The sequence below is a fragment of the Lactuca serriola genome, chromosome 6, assembly GCF_051521515.1.
Source record: "Lactuca serriola cultivar US96UC23 chromosome 6, Lser_US96UC23_V15, whole genome shotgun sequence".
In the NCBI taxonomy this organism is placed as follows: Eukaryota; Viridiplantae; Streptophyta; class Magnoliopsida; order Asterales; family Asteraceae; genus Lactuca; species Lactuca serriola.
This window is the reverse complement of record NC_136413.1, coordinates 148,237,572-148,261,449: the sequence shown is the minus strand read 5'-3', so window position 1 is coordinate 148,261,449 and position 23,878 is coordinate 148,237,572. Positions and strand designations below refer to the sequence as shown.

The following is a 23,878-nucleotide window of genomic DNA, read 5'->3' as shown; positions in this document are numbered from 1 at the left end:
TTCTAAACAACAAACCCTAGGGGTTGTGACTTCCTTGCTACGCGTATGGGTCTTATGCTTCTAGTAATACGGGCCCATACTACCTTTCGCGCCTACATGTATTTGTCTTAGAAGATCATCACAACGACTCTATCAGCACACATTAGAATACACATACATCCTATTCTCACTCCCTAGAGAAAGGATAGACATTCTTCAACTGGTCGGCTACTCACACATAACCCATCCATGAAACTTTCACCATCTCTGCAGCACTCATGTATGCTAATCATACATAACATTGGATCCTATAGACAGTCAAATAATTGATTATACCCTAGGCCCTTCATCAAACAACAATAGGAAATGAGCCTAAACCAAACATTCTCAGGCTATAGAATCTTAGTTATGTATAACTATGATGCATACACTAAGAAACTACAATAATAATGTCAATTCCATACAAGAAAGAATCCTAAGCTATCAGGCATCAATTATCAGGCAATTCTATCATGCAATTCCTGAAGATCAGTAGCCTACCACTAGCATGTTGTTCTAACATAAACATAATATCAATAACAATGTGGGTAACTTAGGGTATACTTTCTTGCTCCGACTGATCGTACACATTACATCCTTCATTATTTACTTATAATACTCCAAAAATCACAATAGATTTAAAATTTTCAAAACCAACCATGAATTAATATTGTTTACAAAAAGAGTCATTGTTTCAAAATCATTATTTCAACTCAAAGTTTTCCTAAGACCCGGAGACATAAAACAGGAAGTTATGTACGATCACGCCTTTGCCTTCCCACGATCATCTGAAGGACCTGAAACGATAAACTAAAAACTATAAGCCAAAGCTTAGTGAGTTTCCACCGAAATACCATCACACCACATAACAAACAAACATGCAATATGAGCAGCCAGCCTGACTTGACCGCCTCGCAGGGCCTATAGCCTAGCTAGACTGCTCTACGAGCCTTCAGCATGACTGGACCACCTCACAGGGCTAATAGCCTATCCGGACCACTCCATGGGTCGTCATCATGACTGGACCGCTTCGTAGGGCATATAGCCAATCAGTTCATCCCCATGTGTCTTGGCTAACAGCACAAAGCAGGACCACCTCAAACCAACACAAAATGTCGACATATGCAACACATAAACATAAACACAGAGCCAGCAACTACAGATAATCATACGGATCTACTGAACAACTGCAAACTATCATATCACTATCCTAACCAGGATACATAATCTAGTGGGCCGACATTGGTAACTTTGACCCAAGGGTACAGTGAGGAAAACTCACCTCTCAGTCAGAATGCAAACTAAATAAAACTCTTCTCTGAAAATCGACTCAGCGATCACCTAACCAAAACAAAGGACATAATCTTAATTAACAGTTCAAATACCCAAAATACCCTAAGTCAAACTTGGTCATAACTATGGTCAAAGGTCAAAGGTCAAAGTCAGGGAGTCAACCCAACCGAGTCAACTCAGGCCTCGTACGCAGGGCGTAATTTGATGTACGTGGGGCGTAGTCAAGCCTTGACCGAGATCAGGCTGTTGACCTCATATGCGCGGTGTAGGTATTGAGGGTTGTTGATCGGGCTGTTAAAGCTTAATGCCTTAAGATCTTACGTCCCAATTTCAGATCCAAGGCCAAAATACCATTAAGAGTCATAAAGTTTCCAACTTTATGACCTTACGTGCCCATTAAGTGCTTAATACGCAAAATCCACACTTCTTAACACGTTAAGACCTTCTAAAGCGTGCATGGGGAAGAACTAAGCATCAAGATCACATTTTTATGACTCAAGGCCACTCATTGGGTTTACAAGGATGACTTAATTGATAAGAGCATGTCATGATCAAGAATCATCATAGTTGGGACCAAAAATTTCCTAAATGAAGAAATGACTAGATCTATAAGATAAGATGATCAAGCTAAGAGATTTTTACCTCCTGGAGGTTTCTAGCAAGGAGAGAATCTTAGATCCAAGATGCTTCAAAGCTCCAAAGTCTTCCCACTACCTTCTTCTTCTTCTTCTTCAAGAATACCACCAAAGCACATAAATGAGCTCAAGATGCACTCTTCTCACTTAGGGTTAGCTAGAGGGATGTTTTCTCAGATGGAGGCTGATGAGGGTGAAGGTCATGGGCCATACAGGGGATTATATAGGGTGCAAAACCCTTAAACTAAGGTTTTGGTCTGAACAGCATACGCGCAACGTACCTGCTGAGTACGCCCGACATACACATCTAATACCTGCCTCCTCATGCACGAGTACGCCATGCGTACACCCCGAGTACGCATGGCGTAAGGACCAAAATGCCAAACCTTTTAAAATTTAGGATTAAAAGTGTACCTTCTTGGAACGGGTGTTACATGTTGGTAGTTAGGGTTTTAATGTGATAGTATGATAATAATAAAATCAGTTTTTCTTTAGGGCAAGCAAAAAGCCAAGTATGGGGTATTTTGATATGTGCATATTTAACAATGTATTTCATACACTATCTTAATATGTTAAGCTACAATTATGCTTTTTTTGGGACAAAGGGTACTTATTAAGTTTGAAATATGTTTTGTAGCAACGAAGACATGCTTGGGATAAAAAGGAAGCAAACAAGGAGTTGGAAGAAGGAAAATGTGGGCTAAGGCTATTCTATAATCTGACTAGGTATACTACCTATAGGTGCATATATTAGTTAAGTTAGTTAGGTTGTAAATTTAAAACAAGTAAGTGCTATTACACACATCAACATCAATGGTTGTGCAAAGAGTGGAATGTGTGACATGCCAGCTATGGGAGAGAATTGATAGTTCAACATTTGGTGTTACATGGAGGAAAATATGGTTCCTAGGGACTAATCGTTCGACCCCGCTTGCTGCAATAGCAATTATGGCTAAGAAGTTGGTGGTTGTGATCGCTAAGTCGGTGGTTGTGACTGTTGAGTTGGTTACTGTGACTGTTGATTCATCGTTATCTGTGGCACTATGGTCGTGGTTATGACTAAATGCTTTGTTGTGACGGGTGGCGGTCGCTATAAGGCGGTTATTGACGTCGTTGTGGTGTCCATCGTGAAGCCTGGTGCTTATGTTGCTGTCATTTGGATGGAGGCTTTTCCTTCTGATGTAGATGGTTGTGTACCATCGAGCAATGAAATAGATCTTAGAGAACTTATCTCTCATCCACCGAGTGATACAGGTCCTTTTCATGTCATTGCTAACGTCTAGTTTCATATCAAGGTTGTATAACTCTAAGTATATGCTCGAATGCCAAATGTTGTGATATGTTCTCTAAGCTTAACTTGGTCTAGTAGTGGTTCCATCTGGTTTAAGCCCTGTAATCACAAAGATGAAGAAGCAACGTCAGACAATGTCCGGGAGGTAGCCCCGGGATAAATCTTTGACGGTCTATTTAGTATGAGTGTTTGTGGGTATACTGAGATTAGGGTTTTAGATAAAAGGAGGCGATCCCTTCCTCTAGAGGTGAAGGGTTCCTTTTATACCTGTCATCTTTAGAGCATGATCCCAACATTATCCTTTCTCCTATCTGGGCCGACAAGACGTGTAGGAGTCCTATTGGTCGACCGTGCACCACGAGTGGTCATCTGATATTAGTGCAGATGAGACAGAGGACATCTCATTGAGCGCTACACTTTTCACTCTAGGAAGTGACCAACTATGTTTTGGCTTATTATAGACCGAAGATTATCATCTGGAATTAGACCTGGGCGTAAGAGCGCAAAGTACCAAGGTCCTAGTGCGAGACCACGAGGGCTAGGGTGAGGGTCAGACACTAAGCCAGGTAGTGAACGTTAAGTATGTCTTCCTAAAGATAGAGTTATGTTATCTTTAACGTATTCATAGAGGGATACGTTAACAAGTTGGAAAACAAATTATGAGGATAAGTTGTTCAGACCAGTCCCCACGGCGTGGCCTTTAGACTGCCACGGCGTGGAGACTGTGTAAGGACCCGACTGTTTTGTCCTTACGTTGCCACGACGTGACGAATCGCTGATTAGGGTTTTGGGGTTGTTGACTTGACTGTTGACCATGGGGATTAACTTCTTGACTTTCTGACTTAGTTGACTTTTAGTCAACTTGTGAGTTTAGACTTTAGACTGAGGTTGGGTCCCTACTGTCTTATAAGTTACTAATGGTGTCAGTTTTGATCTCAGTAGGAAGCTATTGTATTATTTGCTTTATTTTGAGGTGATTTTTCTCACTAAGCCTATAGGTCTAAGGCACCAAGGTCGTCCCACTTGATTTTGCTATGTATCCTTGGATTTTGGATGTTGCTATGTTATAACGGTATGATAGGCAAATATATTTGTTCTTATTACCTGTGTTTTCTCGGTATTGTTTATATGTATATGTTGACATGTTGTGGTTGCGTTCAAGTGGGCCATCTGTGTGTTGAAGGCCAAAAGGCCTGGGAGGTCCAATTGATACTGTAGGCCCAAGGTGAGCGGTCCAGCTACTATAGGCGTTGCGAGGTGGGCCAGCAGACTGTAGGCTTAGGAGAGTGGTCCAGGCATACTATAGTCCTTGCGAGGTGGGCCAGCAGACTGTAGGCTCGGGAGAGCGGTCCAGGTATACTATAGTCCTTGCGAGATGGTCCAGGCAGAATGAAGGCTCATGCTTGCATGCATTGTATTTGTATTTGGTATGTGTGTAGTATTTTGGAAAACTCAATAAGAGTTGGTTTACAGTTATGAATTTCAATGTTTTAGGTACTTCAGAGGATCGGAGAAAGGCGAAAGGCGAATGCATGATCTTGCACATCATCCCATGAATTTTGATATTTTAAGAGATGTATTGATATTCTGATTTATTGATGTTTGGAAAACAATATTTTAATTATGGACTTGAGATTTTTATGAAAGTGGTTTTGAAAATCAAAAATTTTACTATGAGTTTTGTTACGTTACTTTTTTTCTAAAGATTTTATTTCCGATTTATATCCAATATCAAAATAGATAAGCATTAAATATAACAAATAATACGCTAAATTTGGTAAAAAAAGATATGGTTTGTTTTCTTCTTTAAATTAATGTTTAGTTAAATATTACATTTCATTGAACAACTAAAGCACCGTAACATTTTAAATTTCTTCTTAAAATATACTTTTATAGCTGTTTTTTTGGTTGGTTATCTAAAAAATTATTTAAATGTATAAAGATTGAGAATTTTTTTATCCTTTACCATTAAAGATCAACACTAATAGAACATTTATACAAAATTTTAATATTATCATATTCACAGTTTAATAAATAATTTTTTTTTCAAATGTTATATAAAATATAAAAAAAATGAGTTTGATATGTTTTAAGATAATGAACAATGAAACAAATATAAAAATAAGAAAACATGATCATTCAGTTGTCAATGATTGCTTTTCATGGTTCATAATCTTTTAATGGTTCTTATTTGAATATATTTATATACTTATAATTTTCATTCCTACTGCCTCCTTCGATGAAAAGTTCCCTTTTTGTTTTATAAGTCGGATTGTTTAATTTTTCAGAGATTTTTCAATTCTTTCATAGAAGTTCCCTTTTTGTTTTATAAGTCGGATTGTTTAATTTTTCAGAGATTTTTCAATTCTTTCATAACCTTTCGTACTTCAACTGAAAAAAATTATTTAGTGGCGATAACCCTTCCTACTTACGAAGGGAGAGGAGTGAATAAAAGGAAAATAACTCAAACTTTTGGCTCACAAGAAATGCATAATCTTCTAGTTCTTTTTATTTGACCCGAAACCGATTAATCTAGCCATGAACATGTCGAAGAGAACTCTAATAGGCATTGGAGAACCAAACCAACATATGTGGCAAAATATAGTGATAACTTGTGGTAAAGGGTGAAAGGCCAACCAAGATCAGATAGAGTTGGCTGTCCGCGAAATCTATTTCAGTAAAGCGTATGGTGTCGATGACCCGAGGTAGAGCACTTAATGTGCTAGGGTGGCCCCATTTCACCTTACTAACCAATCATCACAATGCTTGAAGATATTATATTGTATGTTATGGAAAGGCAGTTTCATTTGAGCATGAAAGGCAGTTCATGGCCAGATTTTCAAATTTCAACCATGTCTAGCAATTACATCCTCACTGAATCAATTGAAAAAAGCTCAAAGGTAAACTTAGATTTAGTTTCTTAACATCATTAGAAATAGTAAACATATATTAACTTTTATACAATGTTATTAGATATTAGTAGGTTTTACCAGCTGGTTTGAACCAGTTTGAGACACGAAACTTAGCAAAGTCTTATGTGGTGGATTTAGACAAGAAGACATGTTCTTGTAGAGTATGGCAATTAAATGGCTATGGATGTGTGCACTCAGTTGCAACTATCTCTTACCTAAACATAGATGTAGGAGGTTATGTGGATCACATGTTCTTTGGAGCTGTTTACAAAAACACTTACAAGTATCCAATGAAAGGGATGAATTGCAACAATATGTGGCCAAGTACTGAATTCATACCACCACATCCACCTTCGAAGAAGAAAATGTCAGGCATGCCTAAAGTCAATAGAAGGAAAGACCCAGGTGAAAAGACTACCAGACACACTATGTCAAAGGTTGGGAAGAAAATAGTTAGTTTAATGACTAAATATCCATGAACTAAACCAGGTACATAGTTAGTTTATACAAAATTGCTTGTTCTTAGACAAGTCTTCAATCACCTTCCCCAAAACAAAACACATAAACCCTAATACAAATACTTTACTACCAAAAGAAGACACATATCCATACCTAATCACCACCAACATATCCATTCTTCTAAATAGCAACATATCACTTGTTCACGATATGAAGAACCTTCTCCACCATAAAACAAAAACTCACAATCACCAGTCCGATTACCAATAAAGTCAACGAAGTCAACTTTTTCTATGTGCGCTCAATACAACGATGCAATGCGAGTGACTCAACCCTGCTTAACACCAAATCTCGACTCATTTCTTCTTTCAGACGAACAACTTCCATTTTTTGCTCCACAATCACAATAGATAGTATGCAAGTCGCCGAAGTTGAGATGGTCTCTTGAAGCGAAGCTATACGACTTAACTCCAACATAATGACTCTGATATAATTGGCCCTTTTAGGGACTTGAATATTGCCTAATTGCTCTGGTGCATTTATAGTTATTGCTTCTATGAACATAGTAGCTAAATAATCCCAACGTGTTACATAAGGCAAATATTGTATAATTGTTCGATTTTCTGCAATTTTTTCCACACCTCTGTGTAAATAACCCAATATTGGTTCACAGTCAATAACATCTTCACCATCTAGAGTAACAATGAGTCGAAGAACACTGTGCATTGATGGGTGGTGAGGTCCCATATTGACTATCATGAGGTCTTTTCTTGTAGCTGGTCCAATCATAGGTTTTTCCTGATTCATTCTTCCATGAATTGTTTAAAGCGAAAAGAAGTTCATCAAACTTTAAGCAATAATTCAAACTAACTCTTCAAATTAACGAGTTTTTCTCTCTCGAATATTCAACTGGCCCATTAACTCTTTATAACGCGCTCTATTTTTTTTTGACAAATAAGCCAGCAACCGTTGACGTTTTCTCATAATTTTGCGCAAACCTCTATGAGATAAATAGTCTTTTTGTGCAATTCCAAATGTGAAGTAAGTTTACGTATCTTATTGGTGAAACTTACTACTTGGAATTCAACATATCATCTGTTTTCTTTGTTTTCTTCTTGTTCTTGAAAAAAAATTGAAGTAAATGAATTTTTTTTACCATAAAACAATTTCACACTCCCCTTTTTACATATATTGATTTTATTAAGCAGTGATAATAATGTTAGAAATATGAGAAAAAGTTATTTCCGATTTTCTTATCGGAAGTCCAGTTCAGCGTCACAAACTTTTTTTCACACCAGAGGCATCTTAACAATATTTATAGAGCGAAATAAAAACAAGATTCTTTTTTCCTTGGTTTATTTTATCAAATAAAAAAGCAACTTTGGGATTGCTTAATCATAGACAAATCATTGAAAAAAAAAATAATAAAATAAATATATAAAGCAACGGAGCCATCATAGTATTTTTGAATTCCTCCGAAAGGAAGGGTGGCAAGTTGATCATTTACCGATCGGGGTCTGATCGATCCTATTTTTTCTTTATTTGATGTAAGGTAAGAGTCAATTTTATTGTAGAGTTGTATGCAATACGTAATGCCCGTATGGTTGTTTAATTCTATCTTTTTTCTTGTTATTATTTTATCTTTGTTTTATCTTCTCTTTATCATGCGAAATAAAGAAACCTTTTATTTTCTTATATCATCAGGGTAATGATCCATCAACCTGCTGGTTCTTTTTCTGAAGTAGCAACGGGAGAATTCATCCTGGAAGTGGGAGAACTGCGGAAACTACGTGAAACCCTGACAAGGGTTTATGTACAAAGAACGGGCAAACCCCTATGAGTTGTCTCCGAAGACATGGAAAGAGATGTTTTTATATCAGCAACAGAGGCCTAAGCTTATGGAATGGTTGATCTTGTAGCGGTTGAATGACAATAGCATAGCCTGGATTTCGCATCAATTCGTGATTTGAAATTACCCCTGCCGAGTTTCATATTAATATATTATGACTTTTATTTACTATTCTATTCAATAAAAGGAATTCATAATCATACGGTTAGGATCGATCTAAACCAATCCATTATGTATATGATTCAACATGCCAACGATTAAACAACTTATTAGAAATACAAGACAACCAATTAGAAATGTCACAAAATCCCCCACGCTTCCGGGATGCCCTCAGCGTCGAGGAACATGTACTAGGGTGTATGTGAGACTCGTTCAGGTCATGAACTAGAACAAAGGAAAAAGGGTCATGTTCGAATATCAATGATCAAATAGGATAGAACAGAAAACGAACTACATTTCCTATCTAAAAATAAGAAAATGGAGCATATCCCTTTTATTGTGTATGAAATTTATGGTTTCTATTGGTGTAAATCCACTCACCTCAATTCAAGATGAGAAGCAATTCTCCATTGGTAGCAAATGGTTATCCATTAAGCGGAGGGAATCTTAGTTAATATAGACCCCTCTTGCAAGAACGGACTAACAGGTCAGCTACCCAGCCAACCTTCATAATTAAATACTGTTATCTATAGATATCAAATCCGGTGAATGTGGTGGTGGGGTCGCCATCGTGATTCACGTGAAAGCGAGGTTATGTTGGATTGTCGATATCCTTTAGTGGAAAATGGGCTTCAAGATTTAGGGTTTCATCGAATAAGTCATCCCTTTTATTGACTGATGGGTCCAAGTGACCCTTAGGCCCCAAGCAAAGAACCAGTCAAACTCAGTGACATGTACACGAGTTAACTCAGTTGTTGACTAATGTAATGACGTGTATGGTTTACTTGTTATAACAGTTAAGTGGAATACTTTAGCCGGTAAAGTAATATTTCGTTCCTCTCAAATGCAACCAAAAAAAAACAAAACATTTATAAAGAAAAAGACCATTTAAACCATAATTTGTAAGATGGTTTGGCTAGAATGACATTTACCTTTTTTTTCAATTGTTAAATCTTTTATGTATTTGTGGTTAGGCTATTATGGTATTTAAACCGATGTAAGAGATAAATTTTGAATATAAAAAAAGATAAATAGCTAATGTTGTAATTGGTTTAAAATTTTAAATATAAAAAAATGAAAGGTTAATGTTGTATATTTGTTTCACTTTTTGATTATATAAAAAATGACAAACTTAATGTTGTAAAATGGATGCAAAGTGAATTCTTACTTTCACGTTCTCTCTATGTCGTAATTCACTACACACTGTGCACACCACTATTTGGTACGGTGAGAATACATTTGGGACCTTGAAATGAGAAGTGAAAAGTTGGTTGTATTAGATAAACCAAGATTAAATAAAAAAGAAAATTATGATAGAAAGATAATAAATTTTTTATATTTATATTTTTTTTTAGTAAACCAACAAAATGAATCATTAGATAATCAACAGTAACATGATTCTTAAGAAAATATTTTCAAATTAACATATTCATGATTCATTTTTAAGTAAATAAAAGAAATCATTTTTATGACAATTTTAGTGAATAATAACAAAATTATTGAAATGATTTTGAGATTTTTTTTATGAATCATGTTATTTTTTATTTATCTAATGATTTATTTGTTTTGTTAGTAAAAAAATATGAATATATTGGTTGTTGAATTATATATATATATATATATATATATATATATATATATATATATATATATATATATATATATATATATATATATATATATATATATATATATAAACAACCTATAAATAAATTATTATAGAAGGCTTTCGCTTTTCTAAATGTACAAAAAAAAAAATAGTATCATCTTGCAAATAAATCAAATTTTTATTATTTCGCTTGCGAATTTCCTTACGAACTTTCAATTTTTACTACCCATCTGTATCAAGTCTCAACACAATACACATCAACGCACAACGCATGAGAGAAATACCTAATGTTTACAACAATTAATGCAATTGAATAAAAAATGATATCTTTTCAGATATATTTTAAATTAAAATAATACTTCATCAATAGAGAATTCTAACTAGTTCTAATTAAATGACATAAAATTATGCGCCTGAAAAATAATGGTTGGTTGCTTTTCTTGACAACAACACACATACACAAACTGACAAACATACATTTATCTATATATAACCCTCCATCATCTTATAACAGAAGTTGCTTCTCTCCCTACCATGGCTAAGGTTTATCCTCAAGCTCCATCATCATCACTTCCATCATCATCATCATCATCATCATCATCATCATCATCCTCACCATCATCATCGCCATACTTGAGCTCAAAGCAAGAATGCTTCACAATATGGATGAAATCGTTAGTGTACAACAGCCATGGATGCACTGCATACAATTCGAAAGGTGAAATCATTTATCGGGTCGACAATTATGACAAGAAATGCAGCTCGCAAGTTTACTTGATGGATATTCGAGGCAACGTTCTTTTCTCCATACAAAGAAAGGTATGAATCATATCGTATATACAACTTAATCACTCCATTAATACACCATCTTTTTTGGTTGAAAACACCATCTAATTCTATGTTTGATAACAGAAATTACGAGTTTTTGGATGTTGGGATGGATACAAGTGGGATTTTTCCAAGAAACAACGATGGTTTCGTGTCACGAGTAAACGTCAAAAGATTCATGTAGATTTAGCATGTGATCAAGGTTACAAGATTGTTAAAAGTGGTGGGAAATTAGGGTTCAAGATTATGAATCTTGATCAAGATCGTGCCTTGGTTGCAGAAATTAAACCAAAGCAAACGGCTACAGGAGTTCATCTTGGAGACGATGTTTTTACATTAACTGTGGAACCCAATATCGATCAATCGTTGATCATGGCGATTGTTATGGTTCATGGTTTGATTCATCGTCAACTTTAAAGTTTCAATTAACAAGATTTGATTGTAGATCTTGTTTATTTTGAGAAAAAAACCGGATTTGATTGCGGGTTCTGATTGATTCAAATTGTAAATGGGACCCACGAAATGAAGATCGGAAAACGAGGACATCTTTGTGATTAGTTGTAAATCATACAAAGTTTTGATCGGTTTTTTGTGATTAATCATGCTTGAGGTGGTTGTACCTAACATGAGAAGTATATACATATATATATAGTTATGCATAACAGTTGTACCATGTGATCATATTTGAATTTTAGTCAACATATTTTCTCCAATTTGTTGTAGATGAAATTTTTATTTCTTATTTTATGGGCATGTCTATATAATATATTCAAGGGTTGTAATAGAATGATAATATATTGTTATTTCTCTTGAAATGTATTTTACTAAATTAAAGTGAGACAAAACAAATATTATTTTATTAATTTTAACATTTTGTCTTATAGTTAGAAAAAAAAAAGTTTATTAATACAATATTTAGACATTAAAGACCTTTGTTAACTTACACCATTTAAAAAATTGAAGTCGTGAGCATAAGCTACCTAGATATGTATTTTGGGAATGATTATCTAATTAACGCTTTATTTTTCTCTCAAAACATTATAGCCTACAATTCATGTTAATATAGATGGCTATCTTTTTACGATTGCTTTTATCGTATAAATTTTAAGTCATACTACTTACTCATCTGAATTTCCAAATCATAGAGGTACACATACTATTCCATTCATATGGATGAGAGGGTACAAGAAACAATTGAGGATATGTATATAAATAACCTAAATATTTAGTTAGATACATCCAAAGGCAACGCTATTAAGTTTTTAGTTTATATAAATTGACAACTTTCAAAAAAAAATAACAACATATTTTATAATAATACCAATATGGGACAATATATTGCAATTAGTTATCCATAATAATCAAGTACTTGTATTTTTATCCATATTATATATATATATATATATATATATATATATATATATATATATATATATATATATATATATATATATATATATATATATATATAAGTTGAAAAGGTGGATAGAAGTTAAGATTCTATGACAGGTTGGAAGAAGGGTTACTATATCATATTTATACACATTATTAACCCAACAAACTATTAATATTATAATATCATCAATTTAAGAATAAATTATAAGACGAATTTTGATTTTCAATAATTCAAGTCATGCATTTGAATATACAAGACACATACAATCAATATAATTGAAAATTGTAACGCACAATTTCGAAATAAATTAATTATTGAAGAGAATAAAAATGTAATTTCATCATCATAAACTTACTCATCATGTCACATTGATATTCGTACTCATGAGATGTTTGGACATGAGTTTTCTAAATATAAATAGTTACATAAATCTTTATTTATTTTTAATGATTTTGTTCTGTTATAGTGACTTTTTATTTGTTTTTATTTTGAATCTGATCCTTTTGATAGTTAAAAGTCACAAAATCATATCGACCACCAATTCTGCTAAACACAAAGATGCTAATTATTCCTACTTTAAGTCACAATGATCATTATAGCACATACAAAAAAACCTATAATTCTCAACCGTTAAAGAAAACATAACATATAAAAACAAAGCATCCCCATCTGATAAAAATTGTTACCCTCCTACATAACCTTTTGTTTAAAACAATATTCACTACATGAGATACTTTTACGACTACTACCATCACAATCTTAAAAACTGTATACTGCAAATTTAGTGATGGGTACCCATCAACTTTACCTTGGTGGCCTAACTCATTATATTTTATTTGGCTACAATAAATACACTTGTCAATTATAAACATACACCATATATGTATGTATTTATATCATTATCAAGTAGACAAAGGCAACAAGGGAATAATGTGATGATAAGCAGAAGGGTGACAAAAAACAAGATCACGCCACATGGGGAACTTTAAGATTTGAAACCCACATAAATACCTTGAAAAGGTGTAGCATTTGGCCACATGAACATGATCATAAAGATAGAAAACAACATTTTTGGGTCAACACCATGGTCCATGGTAGGAGTGCATTGAGGTGGTGGGGTGGGCGGGGTAGGGTTGGTTAGCTATGATTAAGAAATGGGACATATTAGAAGTTATGGATGTATGAAATGTCTGGTTTGTCGAAATTTATTTCATTTGAAGTTAATACTAGATTTTGATGTATTTTGTATTGAATTAGACTAGTCTTGAGGTAGAAATTGGGGCCCCAAAAACCCGACAATGCCAGACGGATAAAACATGGACATGTCATCAAGAATATCTTTTTTTTCTTTTTAATTTAGATTATCTTGATGAGTCTAAACCTATATATTTCACGAGTCTTTTGACTTGCTTACTTTTTTTCGAATTACAATATGACTTACATAGTTGTAGAGGAGTTTATTTGATTCTCCTTGTAATGATCTTTATTAATTCTTATTTTCTTGTTACGATTAAGTTTGATATGATTTTGATAACACCCAAATTATTTATATTTGTACAAAAGTTTTTGTTTGGGACGCGTTTTACAGAACATAACTATATGTCTTGAAATATTTTTAACCCTATAGAATTTTAAAGCATTAAAAGTATGAGTGTTACATTTAGGGAAAATGCTACTGTAGCACAATAAACATTTTCCATTTGTCCGATTTGGCCATTAATATTTTTTTCTTGCACAATAGACCATTAAACTCACTTATAATATGTTAATTAAGTCATTTTGCTCAAATTTAACAGGTTATCAGGTAACAATGCAGATGTAGCGTTAATAATGAATTTTCTTTATTGTTTGATAGTCATGTCATATAATCCACCTAGATAACAATTTATTTTAAATTTTTTGATATTCAGAAAAAATTAATTGATCCTGGATATCATCAGACGCATCTTTCATTTCGTGCACATGTCGGAAGTGGGTTCCGATTTCCTGGTTCTATTTTCCGATTTGTTGGGATGTTTTTTTCCCTTTTGTTGGATTATTTATATAGGTGCAGACACATCGATGAGATTAACCTAAGCAGGGTCAGCAATTAATAACAAATGAAATCAAATTAGTCATTACAAGTTTTACAACATAACCACAAACAGATAGACAAAGTAACAACATAACCCATTCACAAAAGGTCAAGAAATTGTCGAAAGAGACTCATAAATCACATAACTAATCCTAGGAAACTCGACAAGTGATCAACCAATTAAGATTTGTGTTTATGGATGACGTATAAAGGATACATGATACAAAAACATGGCAAAGTCTACAACAAAATCATGGAATTAGGCTGAGGTCTAATCATGAGCACTCTTCAATAGAAAATGAAGAATCACATGTTTCTATTCAACCAAAACACAGAAAAATGAGAAAAAAATACAAGTATGTGAAGAACGAAAGCAAACAAAGTAAAATGTACTATGCAAATTAAACATTCATAGATCAATTCCACATCATATCAAACACCTTGTATGGTTGAGATAGCGAAAGAGGGAACATTGTTTTACCAGCTTCCTGGTGAAGACTTAAGAAGAAGAAGAAGAAGAAGAAGAAGAAGAGACATTAAGCAGCAACAATAGTTGCGGCACAAGTAGGGGTGAGAAGAAAAAACAAACATAGCCTCGTCGATGTTGTTTTCCTACTAATTCCTCCTCCACCGGCTATGAACTTGTTCCACCGACCAGTATGAGTATGAAACTGTATCCATTTTCATCCAAATTTTTCAACGACTAGCGGGTTCTTCTTCGGTTTGTTTATTATCTCTTCTTCCCTTCTGTTGTAGAGAGAGTCGAGAGAGATAGGATGGGTCTGAAATTTGAGGAGGAGAACTAGAATTCAAGGGTTAATGTTGGAGGAGGTTAAATCGTCAGCAAGGGTTAGTGGTGGAGGAGGGGCAGTTACATGGAGATCAAGAAGATCGTGGGGTTGGGATTCGGGGTTGTTTGGAGGCGACAGAAAAAGTTCACAAGGAAGGGGATGAGAAAACAACATAAGATGTCGTCAATTGTAGCTTCGCTGGAGAAATCGTTAACAGAGGGTTGGAGAAGAAGATGGAAAACATGGTGGGGCGATGTGGATATTAGGGACTAGGTTTTTGAATTTATAATAATGAAAAGAAAAGGCCACATAATGATATTTTATTTTAGAAAAATGAAAAAAGCCACCTATACAAAGGTAACCAGTGAAACCGGATTTAAATCAGAAGATTCCCCTATTTAACGGGTAAAATAACATTTTAAGGATCTATTGCGCAAGAAAAAAATATTAATGACCAAATTGGACAAATGAAAAAGGTTTATTGTGCCACAGTGTCATTTTCCCTTACATTTAATATCCAACCATCCCACCTATCACCATTGAATTTTTTTACCTAAATCATGAAAACAAGATAGCAAATTTATACCAAAATATATCTTCGCCTTCTTTTCCATCAAAATGGTTTCTCAGATTGCCCACAAGTACAAACACTCTAATGATGAAATGAGGTCCAAGGTGAAAGAGATGCATGATAAAGTAACATGGGTCGAGGCGAACAAAAACAACTTTTCATGCGAGTTTTGGGAACGACTTATTATAGATGATAAGTAGTATTGTGTATGTGGGTTGTTGCGTGAAACTATTATTTGTTTGTCTTTTATTTAATAATGTTATGTAACATATTTTCTTATATTAATGTTTTATAACTGTTTATCGTAGTAAAAATTTTGTGTTTTGTTATCTGTCATCCAATAAAATGTTATATTTCCATTTAATGAATAAACGAACTTTAAAATTTAGAATGTTCAAATAAATCAAAATACAACACAAAAACATAATGGGCGTGTTCGGCACGGAGCTTTTGGAAGTGTTTGAAAGCATCTAGCTTTTAGCTTTTGACAAAACGCTCCAGTTTAAACAAAAAATTTCGTTTGGCAGTACGAGCGTTTAGCTTTTAGTTTAAACAAAACAGTTCAATTCTAAAAGCTACTTCATGTGGCGTTTAACAAAACGATACTGAGCTTTTGAAATAAATTTCCATAATTACCCTTAAAAATATATTAATATATTTATTTATTTTTAATCAATTGTCCTTTTTATGTAATTTTATATATTTCAAAAGCTTCCGGCTACTTTTTCCAAACATTCATATAACAAATAAAAGCTACAACTTTCTGCTACCAGCTACCTGCTTCCAGCTAACAGCTACTTTTGCCAAACACACCCAATGTTTGTTCTTATTAGACGTTCTTCTAATTAATAACATAACATAATGACAATGTTTGTTCATATGATATGGTATTCAAATCATTAGTTTGGTAAGATAATGACTTCCAACGTACTCTACAGGGACCCCAAAAATCAACATTAAGCTCTTAATGGTTAAGATAATGACTTCCAAACTCAAATATGACCCTAATACCAACCATAATAAGCACCTAAACTCATGCATGGTCCAACACAACTCATCAAGATGACATTTTTATGAACAAGGAACTTCCCAAATGTTAAGATCCAGCATACTAAGCTCTTGGAGTAGCCGATACTCATAAGGATGACTCTAAAGACCAAAATGAACCTAAAAACTGGATCTAACACCTAAAGTCATCAAGATAGAAACTTAATACCTCCAGAAGATAAATCAAGGTGCACAAAGGCTGGATCCAAAAGCTCCAAGCAATCCCACACTTCTCTAAGAAGCTCATTCTTCTTCAAAGATCACCAAAATGCATGAAATACCACCAAAAGCTCAAAAAACACACCAAAGGAGGCTAGGGTTTCGATTCTAGGGTTTAAAGGGATGGAGGCTGAAGATAATAGTGTGACAACCTAAAACTTCTGTCTCACACACTTAGCCATCTCAATCAAAGTTAAACATGTTTCGTTGACTTCTGGGACTGTTGAGGGTTCGTTTAAGCTATTTTAAGCTTGTGTATGACCAAGGGTGAGTTTAGGAATGAGTCAGCAAGTCGAATACTATCAAAACAGGGCCATACACACCCTTAGAGGGAGAGTACGGCCATACACATGGGTGTGCGGCCGCACACACACCTCCTGGAAGCACACTCCTTTCTAGGCAGCACACCCACCCTATATAAAGGGTAGACCCCTTTCCTTTCATTCCTTTAACATCCTGGCAGCACACAACACCTTTTCTCTCAAGACTCTTCAACCGCAAACCCTCCCAAGGCTTCAAAAACATGAGTAATCCATCCCTTAGCTTGTTATACTTGAAGAACCTCTTGATCTAGGCCTTGAATCATGAAAGTCCCGTCATGTTCTTCATCTTGTTGAAGGAGTGCGACCACACACTCGTGTGTGCGGCAACACACTCCTGTGTGCGGCCACACACTTATGTATGCGGCAGCACACTCATTTGTGCGACCATACACACACACACACACACCATAGGACCACAAACCCATTTCTAAGACCCTAAACTTGTACTATAACCAAGTATGAGCCTAGGACACTTCATGGAATGCAAGTATGGACCTTGAAAACACCTTTAAAGTGGCCATACACCTCACTCAAGCAATCCTTTGAGGTCCTAACACTTAGTGCAAGTAGTCCCAAGTTCTTAGAATGGTTCTTCATCACATCTAGTGGTGAAATACCATCATTTGACTCCTTTATGTGTCATTACATGTTAATTAGTATCAAAGTGTGTTCAAGGCTTCATTTGAACATCCAACATTTCGTGTCGATCCTTCATTCAAATCACCCGAGGTGAGTTCATACCCCTACATTTTTCTCTATTTTTAATGTTTTCAGGGGGGGAATACAAGCTAAACATAAATGTTTTTCAAAACTCATGAAATTCTCATACTTTAACCCTTTTGTACTGTGTTGAGCATAAGGGTTGTTTTTCACTAAAATTTCATAGTTTTCCGGATTCGCTATTCACTACATTATTCATGCAAACTATAATCGGTATAGTTTGGGATTTTTCTAAACATAACAAGTAAAGAAACTTTCACTACTAAACGTATGCACTAAGAACAGGAATAGTTTACAGTTTGCACCACTACTCTATCACGTTTTGCATAACTGTAATTATCTCTACGAAAAGTATACATTCAGATTTTCACTACGGTAGAACACTACTACACTACATGTAAACTAGATTGTACGATATTGTGAGGCGCTACTTCACTACTGTACCCTTAGGTGTACAGGGATAAATCCTATCATAGTATAACCAAAGTCTCCTAGAAGGAGAGCGTGAGATTTGTGAATAGATCTATTTGGGACTAACAATCCCACACCCGAACTGCTAGCTACAGTTGGGCAGGCATGCCCAGGGTGACAAATGTCATTTAACTCGACGCCTGAAAAACATTGGAAAGGTCTCTAGTCATATCAAGTATGGTTATACAACTCACATTATGTATAAATCACCTTTAGTTTACAATCTGACACTCTTCAACGGTTTTATTTATACTAAATAGAACTAAAACGCACTACGTATACTAGCCAAAGCCAGGGTTTTCAAACAGAACCAATTATGCAATGGATTCACATATAAAATACTTATACTTCATGATTAGCTTTAGCTAGTCACATGAGGTAGTATTTTCGCACATCACTACAGTTTTCAGTAATGAACATTCATGGTTTTATACGGAATCGATAAAGCTAGATTTTCACTAAAGAAAATATCGTATTTTCTTGGAAACACACAGATATTCATGGTTTACTACAGAACTGATAACTCTACATTTTCATTAAAGAAAATATCGGATTTTCTTAAAACAATACAAACATTTCTGCTAGCTATAACATCCCGAAACTCAGGTAAGCGTTATAACCCTTCTATTTCTACAAGCTGTCAAGATAAGTCCCTTAAGTTAAATATTGGACTTATGAGTACGCTGGGCGTAATAAGGCGTACGCCGCGCGTACTCGCGCACTTATTTTGGACGCGGACTCGCCTGGGTACGCTGGGCGTAATGTGCCCAGATGCAAACCCTAAATATTGGCTTGTGCACTATAAAAGGAACGTTAAGTCTTTTACCCCAGCCACCATACCTCAGTGAGTGAACCCTAAGAGAGCAGAAAACCCGTTTTGAGTTTGTGTGTGTGTTCTTAAGCTTGAAGGTGCCTTTTTAAGGTGAAGAAGGAGAAGAGGAAGCCATTGTTGGAGCTAGAAGTTGGAGAGCAAGAGTAGATCCAAGTTCTATAGAGGTTGGAGCTCCTTTTTGAGGTAAAAAGCTCAAAGCTTTCCTTGCATTTCATGAGTTTTGCTCTATGGACCCATTTTTAGGGTTCTTGGTTCAAAGGTGGAGACTTTTTGTGCAAAGGGTCTCCATAAGCTTAGATCTGCCCTTTCCCAGTGTATTATGTGATGGGGGTTCATAAAAATCCAACCTTGGTCGTGGATATTGAGTCATGCATGAGTTATGGACTTAACATGGGTAGAGGAAAGGTGTTTTAGGTGATGGGTGACCTTTACAGCCATGCAAAGGCTTAAAGGTTTCAACTTTATGGAGTAAGTAACCCTAGAGAAGTCAGATCTGGAATATGAGTTCATGTCTTAACCGTTTAAGACCAAAATCCATAAGTTAGCTGAACTGGGACTTACGTTGGGCGTAATCCCAGTACGCGCAGCGTAAGGGGTCGTGTACCCCGATTCTGTGAAGGCACCGGGTACGCCCAACGTACATGTTTGGTACGCGCAGCGTAACCCGGACGGTTGACTTTTGTTAACTTTTAGGGTTTAGTCAACTTTAGGGTATTTGAGCCATGAGAGGGGTAAAATGGACATTTACCCTTCTAAGAATGATAGGAAAGGAAAGAGTCTAGACTTGGGGAAATGTATTAATAAGAAGTGTTTGTTATGATTAGGCGGAGGCTAGATCCTATGTCACAGAGTCCGAGATTTCCGAGTTACCGAGTTACCCCAGGTGAGTCTTCTCACTATACTATACCTGGAAAGGTGCCTATGTGTGACCAGAAGGTCTTGTATGCTATGAGATGCATGTATTGTATGCTATGCGTTGCATGTTCTGTATGCGTTATGTATGTGATATGTATGCTATGTATGATATGGGCCGGAAGGCATTATGACGTGGACCGGAAGGTCAGGGAGTCATGGACCGGAAGGTCGATATGAGTAGGACCGGAAGGTTTACTGGGATTGGGACGGAAGTCCCCTGAGATACATGGACCGGGAGGTCGTGTAGAGTATGGCCTGGAAAGGCGTATGTGTATAAGTGGTATTTTGGGGGAACTCACTAAGCATTTATGCTTACAGTTGTTGTGCTATGTGTTTCAGGTACTAGCCAGGACTGTGGAAAGGCGCCGACGTGATCTGTACACACAGTCAGGAGATTTTATTTGTGATCTTGGGATATTTATTATTTTGATAACTACTGTGGAACATATGTTTTGAGAATGTTTAAATATAAATTTGGTTGTTGAAAAATGAAAAATTGTTTTGAAAATTTACGTCGTTACACTAGCTCATCAACAAGTTTTCATTACAAACTACCTCTTATGAACTCACCAGCTTTATGCTGATATATTTTCAAAACTGCTTGTATTCTCAGGGAATTAGTAGACAGGTACTTCCAGGAGTTCGGAGAAGACCAGGAGTTAGAGTCGCGTCTGTCTATTTACTTTTACTCGGAATAAAAACTATGTATTAAACAACGTAAACCTTTTTATATATGTATTCAATGTCTGGTTGTGTTTACTATGCTTGCTATGATACAATTGTTGTGATACAACACATGACGTCCGCCACCCCCGAACGTTTCCGCCGTTCCGGTTTGGGGGTGTGACAAATAGGGTTTGGTGGTGAGTTAAGGAGCTTAAATAGGCTCTAAGACCCTAAATTAGGGTTTAGGTCTGACTGGAGTACGCGCTGCGTACTTCTGGTACGCCCAGCGTACTCCCTTAAGCCTTCGCGACCCATCTTATTAGTATGCCCAGCGTACACCAAAGTATTCCCTATATACTAGACTTAGCTCTAGTACGGCTTGCATACACTTGTGCATGCCCCGTATACTCGGTTTCACCCTAAAACCACTAAACTTTTGAAGGCCATAACTTCTTCGTTCTAAGTATGTTTCCGAAGATCCTTATATCCACGGAAAGGTGATGAGAAGCTCTACACTTCTATTAACTCATCCTTTCCATAAAATTTCCCGAACAAAAATCCAATTTCCACAAAAGCCCGAACTAACACTTTACCGATATACCCCTTTGCTTCAAAACACAAAGTGAACTCCTGGATCATCTAAATTACATTACCTACACATAAATGGGTCTAAATCTCTCTTTTCCAAAGGCCCTAATCCTTATGATACCTAATCTTCAAGTCACTGCCCTGCATTAGGAAACGATTCGGAACAGGGAGTTACACAATGGTTCCACACTAGTCTTTGTCATGATCAATACCCAACACCTCGTAACTAAATTTACCAATATTTTTTTTCTTTTTGATGATGGTTTGGTTTCATCGGTGACATGCATGTTGGTCCACAAGTTTTACCAATCTGAAACATGGTATAATTGTCTAGTTTTACAGTCGAAATAAACCAATAAAAAATTTCATCAAAACATGCTCCCTAAAACCTATTTTCAGTCCTAGTGTCATTCAATTTTAGAATCATTTGCTTCTTTGTCTGATATACCTAACAAATCATCAGTTGGCTCCTCAATTTCTATATTATCATCAATACTACCTTCATTGTGACATGTACCAACATCAACAACATTGTTGAATGTACTATAATTATCATCATTGTTACATGTAACATTATCAACATCATTGTTACATGTACCAACATCAACATCATTTTTAACAATGCCAATATTATAATCACCTAAGTATTGATATTTTACTGGATCGGCATACTGAATTTTTGGTTCGACTAGTGTTTGATATGTAACTACAAGCGTTTGATATGGAACTATTGGTAATTTATATGTAATTACCGGCATTTGATATGGTACTACTAAATTTGTGGATTGAACTATTGTTATATCGTTGTTCGATATGCAACATATCCACCAAGATTGCGAGGATCATTTAGAGAGAGATATATACCTACTTGATTGTTGGTACCTCTTTTGCTAGATCGGTTGTCAACAAAAAAAGTTCTCTATCCTGTTATCGGAGCCTTTTTTCGCTGCTAGATCAGTTCCCGCCAATAATAGATCAACTTTCGACATTGTATTTCTATTCCTCTTTGACTAGATCATTATCCACCAAATATAGGTGTACATGAGTTGAAAGTTAATGGATAATCTTTTTTAAATGATTCACATCATTTTCATCAACTGTCTTTATAATATATTTCATAATATGGTGATGGAAAGACGAACTGATACTAAAATTGTTTTCCAAATTTGTCTTTTGTTTGACCAAATTTAATAACTCTGGAAAATTTATACCTAATGGAATATGAACACTAAAGTTTTTAACAAACCGTCTATTGTATATATATTTCAAAATTTTGAATTATATATATATATATATATATATATATATATATATATATATATATATATATATATATATATATATATATATAACTAGGATAAATGAAATATTATTGAGATTAAATATATAATTAAGGGTAAATGAATTAAATATATAATTAGTGATAAACGAAATATTATTTAATAAAAATTTGTTAATTTATAAAACTTCAAACTCAAAAAAAACGATCATAAACTTTTAAGTGGTTGGTATTGTTTTCCCAAAAAAAACTATTATAAAAAGCACTTTTTAGGTAAATTATATCTTATGAACTCTTAAAAAACCTTCTGCTTTAATATCTCTTGGCTATCATTTGTTTTATTATTGACATGATTATCTAAGATATCTATAAAATATGTTTGTTTATGATTATTCTATTCAAGATTTTTCTCATACAGTATATACAACATGTCAAGTAGGCCCGTCCATCAAAGGGTTTTTGGTCTAACTGTAAGGAGCAACTTTCTTATTTGAAAGGTCATAGGTTCAAATCTCGCTTGAGACATTGGTGGTGATAGTTAGGAGTAACTCAAAAAAAGTAGGTCTGTCCCAAATGGGTATGACAAGTTCGGCAACCATCCAGGGTTGTAATCGAGTCGAGTAATGTCAACCACAAAATACGAGTAGTGCCGACCACAAAACATGACTCCAATAAAAAAAATCGAGCTCTCGATCGAACACGCTTTATTTTCAAGCACAATTCGAGCTCTCGATTGAACATGCTTTATTTTCAACCACGATTCTAGTTTGATAAAGTAATCGATACTTTTGAGCTTGCTGAATTAATTATTAAAAAGATAAATCTATATTGGATTGCAATAGAAATACAATTAAGGTTGCGAGTTCAAATCTACTGAGCTCAATTATATAAGTATGAATAAAATATAGGGTATAAGTGTAAATATAAATAAGC

At 35.1% G+C, this 23,878-nt stretch overlaps 1 protein-coding gene across 1 annotated transcript; it reads left to right on the top strand.

The window, feature by feature from the left end:
* The first annotated feature begins 10,733 nt into the window (after positions 1-10,733).
* Positions 10,734-11,766, top strand: LOC145057067 (protein LURP-one-related 4-like). Its single transcript, XM_079004833.1, has 2 exons — positions 10,734-11,044; positions 11,138-11,766. The coding sequence occupies exons 1-2, from the start codon at positions 10,760-10,762 to the stop codon at positions 11,468-11,470; spliced, it is 618 nt and encodes a 205-aa protein (XP_078860959.1). The 5' UTR covers positions 10,734-10,759; the 3' UTR covers positions 11,471-11,766.
* The last annotated feature ends 12,112 nt before the right edge of the window (positions 11,767-23,878 follow it).